Here is a 10,707-nt window from a genome sequence, read left to right as displayed (position 1 = left end):
ATTCGATTCCGTTTGTATTTGTTTGTTGCGTAGTTTGTAGACTCTTCAACTAAACATTTATAATCTAGAATGTGTGACAGATTTGTTTCGGAGTGCTTGTTCTCGTATGTAGCTGAGAGTGAGTTTTGTTCTAAAGGGAGTGAACTTAGGTAACGTGTAGCTATATATAATCCTATCGTGGTAAGCAATCACGTCAGAGAAATAAATATGATGATTAATTGAGATGTAATGTTTTTTATTAACCTTCATAGGAATTCTACAAAATGATTGAACTGACTCGAAATATCAGAACATGGTGCAAGCATTATCTCTAAAGTAAGTCCACTCAGTCGTTTGGGGTTATCTTATTTGAGTTCTATCATTCAGGAGAGAAATAAATTTCCCTCTGAGTTTTTGCCTACTCTTTCAATCGAGCCCTCTATTTGTTTCAACAATTATAACAAAATGTTCGACGTTTTCTTGAGCTTTCGCGGCCCTGACACCCGCCAAGGGTTTGTGAGACGACTGTACAGTGCTCTTGATCGAGAAGGCATTCGCACATTCTTAGATAAAGAAAGCTTACACAAGGGCGACCATATCCCTTCTTCTTTGTGTCAAGGCATCTCAGCAAGTACCATTTGCATTCCCGTTTTCTCCAAAAATTTTGTCCAGTCAAAATGGTGCTTGAAAGAAGTTTTACATATGCTTGAGTGCCAGGTTGAAATCTGCCCTGTGTTTTATGATGTTTTGCCTGAGGAGCTTCGGTGCCCGGATGGAAGTAAATATGCATACGATCTCAACAGATATGAAGGCACCAAGTTTATAATTGAGTGCAGAAACGCTTTAAAACTTGTATCCAACCTAAGCGGTTGGTGTTTCAATCCAAACTCTGGGTAAGCCTCCACCGAAATGCTTTTCTTCTTTGAATTTTATTGCAAGTATGAGATTAATGTAAATTCACAGGTTTGCAGGGAGGACGTCTTGATTCGAGATGTTTTGAAGGATATTGTAAAAATCCTGCGTGCAAAATTTCCAGACAAAGTGTATCTGGATGTTCCAGAATGCTTTGGTTTGGAATGGCCCGTGGAGCAAGTGAGGAGTTTACTAAATACAGCGGATCATCAGAGGAAGATGGTGAAAGTGGGTATACGTGGCATGGGTGGGATTGGTAAAACCACTCTGGCCAAGTTTGTTTACAAACACTTGTATTCTCAATTTGAAGTGCGTGCTTTTGTTCTCAGTGTGGGAGAAAGATGTCGAGAGGCGAATCAGGTTGTAAAGATGCAGAGCCGCATGCTCAGAGATGTGTCACAATTCAGAGGTGAAGTTGATCATGTTGATCAAGGGAAGGGTCTCCTCAAAGACTGTCTTCAGGGTAAGAGAGTTCTCCTACTTCTCGACGACATTCAAAGTCCTGAGCAGCTTGAAGCTTTTGCAGGAAAATTCATGGGTTTCGGGGCGGGCAGCCGTGTGATCATTACATCGCGCGATGGACAGATTCTAAAACTGGCTAACGTTGATGAAGTGTACGAGGTACGGGGGCTTTCTTACAAGCATGCCATGGAGTTGTTTAATTTCAACGCGTTCCCCAATTCTTCCTGTCCAGATCAAGAGCTGCAAATTCTGTGCAAGGATATTGTTAGTTCTTGTGAAGGCCTTCCTCTAGCCCTGTCAATTCTTGGTAAAACCCTTGTTGGTCAAAAAGATAGAAATGTGTGGAAAGATACAGTCGACAAGTTTAGATGTGAGCCTAATATGCAAAAGAAACTTGAAACCTCCTACCACACCCTTGATTACTTTGAGAAGGAAATATTTCAAGATATAGCTTGTTTTCTTACGTGGAGGGAGAAAGAAATTGCTATGATCTTCTGGGGGGAGCTGAAGTGGAATCCTTACTCATCTGTCGAACATCTCTTGCAAAAGTCTTTGGTAAACTTGGGCCCTGGTAACAAATTGTTGATGCATTCGTGCCTCCGCGATTTGGGAAGAAGTATAGCAAATGAAATATCTAGAGAGCCTCGTAAACGCACGAGGTTATTTGACGAGCAAGATGTGCACCACGTTTTATGCCGCCCCTGGGTATGCAATTCTCTGTAATCTTATTGTGTTTTAGACATTTGACTGGAACAATTTGCGTTGACTGAAAAATATTTGTGAATTACACCGTTGAATCAGGAGAAGGCCAAGAATGCACGTTATCTTTCCTATGAGCCCAAGGAGCCCATGACATTGAAGGCAGAGATGTTCAAGTCACTGTACAACTTGCAACTTCTCTGGCTTGGAGGTGTTGTGATAGAGGGACACTTTTCTGAGCCGCTCCGCCTTGAGGATTTGAGATGGCTAAGATTGAGAAGTTGCTCATCAAAATCGTTACCACCGGGAATGAACTTGAAAAGCCTAATTATTCTCGAAGTGACCGATAGCCAGATTACCGTTCTTTGGGACGAAAGAGCAGAGCAACATCCAAATGTAGTTTATGCATATCTTTTCCTTTTCTTTCAATCTTGGTTTTAGAAAATAGGGAAAAAGAGAGAACACATCAATCATGTTTGCTTTGTCATTTTCTAGTTTCTAAGATTTAAATTTATTGTAATTGTAACATACAAGTTAAAAGAACTGAGAGTTCGGATGAAACTCTTATTAATTATAATTGTTATAATGTCTGGACAGTTATGGCCTAGAAAACTGAAGGTGCTCAATTTGAGTGGGTGCGCATCCCTGATGGCTCTTCCTGCTACGCCCATCTATTCAAACTTGAAGATTTTAAACTTGAAGAATTGTCACTCACTGACAAGCCTTCCTAACACCGTGGGAAACTTGAGGAGCTTAGATTCTCTCAACATGGAAGGCTGCGGTGTTTCTTCTTTGCCTGAGGGTTTCGGTGACCTCTCAAATCTGCAAAAGTTGAAACTATCATGGTGTAAGCATTTATGCAGTCTTCCCGCTAGTTTTGGCAATTTGAACCAATTGGTAAGACTTGAAATTCACCACAATGCTAAGCTTACAGAGCTACCAGGCTCTACTGGCGGCCTGAAAGCTTTGTCTTATTTGGATGCCAGCTACTGCCAACTGTCTGATAATGGACTTCCAGCCGGAATATTGGAGTTGTCTTCCTTAAGAATTATCCATCTTGAGCATAACGTATTTCACAACCTGCCAGGAGGTTTAGAAAAGTTGAGTGGACTTTGGGAGCTGCATTTGGACGGGTGCTCCGAACTTTCTGCATTGCCTGTGCTTCCGCCATCGCTGGAAATTCTCTCCGCCCGTGACTGCATGCGTTTGGACACATTATCCTGCTTCTCAGGATTGACCAGTCTTAGTAGATTAGACGTAAGCAATTCACATCGTGTGACGGAGTTGCCTGGGTTACAATCTTTGCAAGGATTAACCACCTTGGAGATGGTGGGGTGCAAACATATTTTCACCCACACACTAGGAATCTGCTTGCGTGGTCTAAAATCTTTGGAGAGTGTTTTCATTGGCGGCCCCGGCGTTTCACCATCGCAACTCCAATCCTTGTATGATTCCCTTCAGGTAAATTATAAATGGTAGAACCGTCCCATATGATTAAAAAACGATACCTAATGTTTATCTAACTTACGCATACCAGTGTTTGGCAGGCCATCTCTTTCGAAAGCGAATGTTTAATGTCTTCTACATCGACCACTTCAAATTGGTTCCACGCTCAGGTGGATGGAAGTAACGCCGAAGGAGATAATTGTTTTGAATACTGTGCAGTTGAGAGTGAGATTAGCTACTGTGCAGGATATATTGTTTGTTGTCTTTCGATTGGCCAAGTCTTTGATTGCAAAGGTACGAACAGGCTGTGCTACAGCATTGAAAGGAATCACACATGTGAATTTATCCACCCAGAGATGAATGATGGAAGTGAACATGTGTTGGAAGTACGCGTTGTGCGGGTAGAGGGTGAGTTTGATTTCGAGTGGCTGACAATGGGAGATAAACTGAGGGTGAATGTACGCTCTGATCATCAGAATTGGAGGGCTTGTTTCAAATTTTTGATGTATGATCCTCTCAATGCAGTTGATCCCCATGTAGAAGAGAATCCTTATAGTACCATAACTTTTGGTGTGCCAGGCGATTCCGATTAAATCAAAATTCAACACGGTCTTTTGAAGGCTAAAAGGACTTATCAATTCCTTACATTTGCAACGTGTTTAGGGAAAAAAAGGAGGAATAATTGATTGTTCATTAGATTCACTATATTCCCACCTCTCTCATTGATATGGAATGTGTATTACCTTTAGATAGAAATTAGAACCATAATAGATTCAAATACATATCTGCAAAATGAATATTTAAAAAAGGCTGGCAAGTTCTTACTAAAATTTTATTTCAATCAAAGTTCTTTATATATAAAAGTATTTTTTTTAAAAAAAATGTTTTGATTGAAAAATGTGGGGAAGTGACTCAATCTATTAGAGATGAGAAACATAGTATCGAAACAAAAGGCTGTTGTAAAGATAGGACAACAAAGTTACTCAAGAAATAAGTAAACATGTTTGAATGTTACAAGAATCAAATAATTTATGTAAAATAAACAAACATATTTAACAAGTCATTTTAAGATTCCAAAATCTCAAATCACTTAATTCAGCTCTAGGTTTACAAAATCACACAAGACTCTTCTCATAACTCAAGGTTGAGTGAGATAAGAAATCAAACACCACATTTTTACTCAAGTTGATTGTATCCAAATAATCATCATTAAAGAAACCTATGCCTATATGCTCAATTAAAAAATTGGACATAACTATAGAACAAAGGATAGTTAAAGCACAATATATAACAACCAACATGATGTAATCTTAAGCTAATAATAATATCTACATCTAACTAAAAATCATCTACAACTACTATAAATCAAATGTAGGATTGTATAATAAACAATTAAAATGTGAAGCTTGATAATATGTTAGAGATAATATTTATTTTGGAAGTGGCTGCAATGTTGGAGACAATGGTAATTTATTGCATGTTCTAATTTCTAGAACTTTCTAGCACATGGAATCTTCTAATAGCTTCTAGATTTATTTTTAGAGGCTTTTTAAAGCCATTCTAGGATCTTGTAGAGAGTTATATGAGATAGATACATAAACTCTCTAGCATATTGAAGTATGAAGATACAACAATATTCTAATTAATAAAAAGTGGCATAGGCCCGAACCTTTACATAATCGCTTATTAGCAACACCTAGGGCGCATGAGGAATATGTGTCCAATCACAAAACAAAAAAATCAACATTAGCGAGGAATCACTAGACAACTAGACAAAAACCAAAGATAGAACTAGAGAACAAAAACCAACCAAACACCCATCAAAAACACAAAGGGATGGTCTACTAGGTGGAGGTTTTACCCTCTTGTCAATCTTTACACAGATCAATGACTTTGTCAGAATTTTGTTTTTTTGTTAGAATCCTTAACAAAGGGTGAAGTACTAAAATCTAGAGTAGCGTTGACCACAGAGTCAAGGGCCTCCATCGTACCAAAGGGAAGCGTTTCATATCTCTTTCACTTTGTTTTCTTGCAATCAATTTCCTATTGTATAGTCTGCAAGGAGGCTGAATTATTCAAAGCCATCTCCTAACTTAGTGTAGACATTTCCTCAATTTTATGCCTCACTATCTCTTGGCTTTCCTTTAGCTCCACCATTGCCTTACTCTCATTCTTCTGAGATAAATTTTTGCTAACGTCCTTCAGTAGTCCCTCGACCTTAACCCACATCTCTGATTTTCCTACCATATTGCTAGCAACCTCGTAGACCCATTCACCCTTTTCCTCCATTGCCCATTTATCAATCCTGACACTTACCTCTACTATTTCCTCAAGCCTGTTAATCTTTCTTATAGCCAAATCAAATTGTGAGAATAACCACTTAATAACCGAGTCTCAGCATCTAAAAATCTCTTCCAGCCTCAATACCTTAGCATCCAAAGTGGGGGCACCAGGATTAGGGTTGGAGATATCCTGATTAGGAGAAAAGGGGGCAACCTCCTTAGAGGCCATATGAGACTAGTCAGATTTTGAGGCCTAGGAGGACCCACAATCCTTAGAAGAATCCTCCTCATTTAATTCCAATAGGTCCACTTCCTTAGAGGGAGAGTTAGGGGATATTTTCTTCTTCGCTCCTTTGATAGGATTGAAGTGGTAGGAACAAGATTAGGCTTACATGAAGAAGAAATAGGGGCACCTAATAGCTCCACTACTAAATGTTAGTCCACACTTGCATTATGTCTATTTCGCATTTTCTTTTTCCACTTCGTAATTTTTCTTGAACTGAACCTCTCGCTTGAACCATTGTAGAGTTCAAGGTTCAAGTTCAAGTGCGGTATGTGGTATAGTGACTGTTTTAAATAAGGCGCTAAAGGTCTTGGTGGTCATAGTTCATTGAACTTGAATTGTGAACCTTTAGAGTGGTTTAAGGTTCAAGGTTCAACTTGTTAAAGCAAGCCTTGTGTAAGTCATGTTTTATAATGAGTAAGATTAGGCATGTTCGTGTGTTTTGCACTAATGCGGTTTTGAACTTGAACCTTTCAAGTTCTTTTTGGAAGGGTTCAAGGTTCAAGGTTCAAGGTTCAAAGTTCGAGGATTGATGGCTTTGGAGATAAAGTGAACAAGTGTCAGCATATAGGGAATATTCTGGATTTAAAAGATGAACCATGAGAAAATGAATTGTGATAAAAATTTGTACTTGGGAATACTCATTCCAAGTAATCATTTCAAGTAAAGGATATGGAGGAGGAAAGACTTGTTATTAATTAACTGTCAGAAATTAATCTTTTTGATACGATTTGGCATGGATGAGTATGCAGTTTTCAAATCATGACGAATCGTGCGACCGATATTTTAGGCCAGTCTCTAAAATATGTTTTATTTAAAACAAGTTACTTGCCTTCATTATTTGCCCAATTTGGTAAGTAGAAGATTAGCGTAGGCGGCATTTCTTGTTCTTGACTCTGTGAATTCTTGGTTCTGCATGAAAGGTGAGCACAAGTTCTTCCTCTTTTCTCGTTGATTTTCATAAATTGAAAGTGTTATTTGATACTTCAGTCGGTTCAGTCAATTCTTCCCCTTGTGCATTTTCCAGATTGTAAAGCTAAAATGAGACCGAAAGTACCTCAAATAGACAAGAAGTCTTGGTTAGTTAGTTTCCTACCTAACATAGGAGATGCTTTCCTGTCGTCAGTATACTTAGAGGAATTACATGAAAGAGTGCAAAATTCTGCTAGTTCCCCTTTGATGCAGAAAATTTCAGATAGTGGGTTGGTAGAACCTGCAACATTTCCTCCAGCTGTGTCATGTCTAGAACTAGTTTTGGAATGTATGAGTAGATATGATCCCGTAGAGAGGTGTATAAGAAATGCAAAGGGTAAATTTTTGCTTGCAATTAGTTGTGAGGTTGTTTTCATCGTAATTAAAATACCAGAGAAGGAGCAATATGAGGACTAGACGATATGCAAGTCGCAAGGACTTTTCTCTTAGAAGAAGTCATGTTATAAGAGTGTCATTGCGAGAAATTGGCTATTGAAATTTCAAAAGGGGGGTTCAAGACTACCAAGCCCATGAACCTGAGAGAATCTGATTCAAGAAGTAAGGGACATAGTCATTTTATTACATAGAATGCAAGGAAATCAGATGGCCTTTTATTGGGAAGATTGGATGTATTTCTTTATTCAGGTCATTTTTGGTGAAAGGAGATACATAGATTGGGCAGAGTTAATTACAGAAAGAATGCATGAGGGTTTAAGTTGCTTTGGGAATGAAAATTTCCATATGTTCTCTTACCTTATATACTATTTAGCCTACACCCATCAATGGGTAGGTTTGTATCATGAAACTTGGTAGAATGATATGAGGATATATGAATATCACCTGTATTTGCAACAACACAGGGTCACTGAAAATTATTACAAGGTTCATAATATTTTCCTTGGTAGGTTGGTATTTGAGTTGAAAGGAGATATTCATAAGAGATTAACTAAGGAAGCTATGCACTTTATAAATATATATGGTAGCTTTTATATTCAGTTCTCCAGGTTCACTTATTTGAGGGTTGGGGGTTTTGAAGGAGAACCCTACAAATTGCCAAGATATGTCTTTGACAGGAAAGTGTTAATTGAAGTTTGCAGGCAACTCCCTCATATAGATAAGAAATATGCGGAAGAACACCAAATAGGGGTTTCCTTTCCCATTGAACTGACACATTACACTTGTAAAAGTGTCTCAGATGCTTTGAATTTGGAGTTAGAGTTCAAAAGATTTAACTATCAGTTGTATTTTCCTCGCACTGAGTTTGATACTAAAGGATTTGCAATTACACACTTTACATTCTGGGAGAATTTTTGACATGTACCTGATCTAGAAGAATTTTAGGCGGATTGTGTGGATGAGTATGAAGTCTATAAAAGAGCTCACCTGAGACTCACAGTGCAACAAATTAGGGATTATGGTCTGATGATAAACACTACAAATATTGTGGATGATGAAAATGATTTGCTCGATCCCCAATTTGGCACTGATAGGCAGCAAGGAGTAATACCAAAGATTGACTAGAAAAAAGATGATGGAAGAACCCTTGAAATGATTGAGGTTATAACAGAATCATTTAAGAGCAAAATCAATTATGTGAAAGAGGCTAAGGGTTTAGTTCCGGATGACTTAAGTATGATTGCTAAGATAGAATCACTCCTGTTTTTATGCATCAGACATTTGGATAGTCACTCCGACAAAGTCGAACCAGTTCATAGGTAAAAAGAGGTATGGAAGAAATGTATGGCACACATGGGATTACCTCAGCACACAATCATTCAGCACTTTTTCACTGCTCATGCAAATTGGAAGAAAGAAGCAGTTATCAGAACTGCATAGTGATATTTTTCATTGATGATAGATCCTTTTCACTTGTTAGTTTCAAAAACAATTTTATTTTATACTGGTTTCACTGACTTTGCGGGGCGGAAATTGTTGGCTTTCTGTGTTTCTCGTTTTAACTATTGGGAAGGTTGTGACTATATAAATATGTTTTTGAGATGCTAGAAAGGTCCGAAAAACTATGATTTTCTTCAAGCATCAAACAATATCTGTTTATGTTTTGAATTCCTTGGAACTCGATTGACTAATTTATGAATGAAAATGATTATGGTGTGCAGTCTTTAAATCTATGCGTTTAAATATTGGCGATCTTTCTTAAAAAAAATCTTCTATGTGCATGATATCATTATTCTTATCAGTCAATTCTATGTTTTCCTGAACTCATTGTTATATATACTTGTTAGTAGATTTATTATGGATTGAGTTGTCCTAATCCCCCTTGCCCTGTGGGGCATGAGAGAGTATCGATCAGAATCAATACTTCATTGAACTGGCTTTGCTCTGAATTTATGGAATGAACTTGTGTTTGAAACAGAGTTTGTGAGCTCTTATTTAATCTTAAGAATTTTCTCTTTGTTTTATGTTATGGAATTCCTTTGTGTTGATAGATGAATGCTAAATCCTTTCTATGCTTTCTGGTTAAAAGCGTCTTCATTTCAAGATTTTCTGTGTAGAATTCATTGCCAATCATATGAGGAGGTGCCCTCTAATACAGAGGATGGATTTTGATTAGTTCATCCAACTGTTGGTTTATTTGTGTCCTTTCATTAAGAGGTGTACATAAGTCATATTATCATTTAGAGAAAATAAATATTGCAATTACAAGAAAGGGACAAATCTGTTAACCAACAGATTTTTGGCGACTCTGCTGGGGAGTCGAATCATAAGAGTGGTTGCCTAGTTGCAAGACTGGAGTCAAAGAGATATACTAGGTCCCAAAGAAGAGAGGGGATAGTTGATTCTATTTTTTGAAGAGTTATAGAACCTCAATTTTCAACCCACTTTTTGACCTCAAAGATGAGCAAAAAGTAGGCCTCCTTCCCTGTCCCCATCATCTCTTGTGTCCTCAGTTTGTGAAGCTCTAGCCTTGCATGGTATTGCTTTACCAAATATAATCAACCCGACTCCGCTCAATATCATCTTTCCAATGGTAGTACATAATCCTTGGGGGGGTGTTGTAGGTCCATTGAACTTAGGGTTAAATTTGAATCCCTTACCCAAAGGTGCTAGAGATCACCTTCCAAAATTCAGTGGGGATGGGAAACTAAGTGTCGATGAGCACCTGAATGCATTCAATGTGGCTTGTGGGATAATAGTTGTTCAACATGAGGATGTTGTTGTAAGATTGTTTGTTCAAAAACTAACTGGAGTAGCAACAGATTGGTTCTATCACTTACCAAACAATGTGATAACAAATTGGCAGGATTTAGAAACAAGGTTTGAGGCAAGATTCAAAGTGGCTGAAGATGAACACTCTCTCTTTGCTCAATTGGCCCAGTTAAAGAAAGAGATTCTGGAGTCTATGAGGGACTTTGTAGCAAAATTTGATAAGATTGTGCATAAAATTATGGTCAATCAAAAACCCTCAGATGATAATTTGAAGTGTTTTTTTTTATAAATTCTATGCCTTCAGAAATAGGTTTCCTGATCCGCAGGCAAAGAGTTGCAGATTTAAGTGCTGCCAAAACACTTGTTGTTGAGTTGGAAGATGATCTAATCATGGAAGGTAAATGGAAAAGAGAATTACAGACACCCACTACCCAACCTTCTACTTCTTTTGACCATGTGATCCAGAGATTGATGAATGATTTGATTACTCTTAAAAGACAATTA

The 10,707-nt window shown here is 37.9% G+C and overlaps 1 protein-coding gene across 2 annotated transcripts; it reads left to right on the top strand.

Annotated features, from left to right (window-relative positions):
• Positions 1–278: 278 nt before the first annotated feature.
• LOC131053530 (disease resistance protein RPV1) lies at positions 279–4,271 on the top strand. Of its 2 annotated transcripts, none has more exons than XM_057988145.2 (5): positions 279–872; positions 951–2,058; positions 2,155–2,448; positions 2,650–3,513; positions 3,600–4,271. In XM_057988145.2, the coding sequence occupies exons 1-5, from the start codon at positions 445–447 to the stop codon at positions 4,089–4,091; spliced, it is 3,186 nt and encodes a 1,061-aa protein (XP_057844128.2). In that variant the 5' UTR covers positions 279–444; the 3' UTR covers positions 4,092–4,271. The 2 variants fall into 2 exon arrangements, with proteins under 2 accessions (XP_057844128.2, XP_057844129.2); XM_057988146.2 differs by having other exon boundaries at positions 3,590–3,819.
• The last annotated feature ends 6,436 nt before the right edge of the window (positions 4,272–10,707 follow it).

The sequence above is a fragment of the Cryptomeria japonica genome, chromosome 2, assembly GCF_030272615.1.
Source record: "Cryptomeria japonica chromosome 2, Sugi_1.0, whole genome shotgun sequence".
Lineage (NCBI taxonomy): Eukaryota > Viridiplantae > Streptophyta > Pinopsida > Cupressales > Cupressaceae > Cryptomeria > Cryptomeria japonica.
This window is presented reverse-complemented; position numbering and strand designations above follow the sequence as displayed.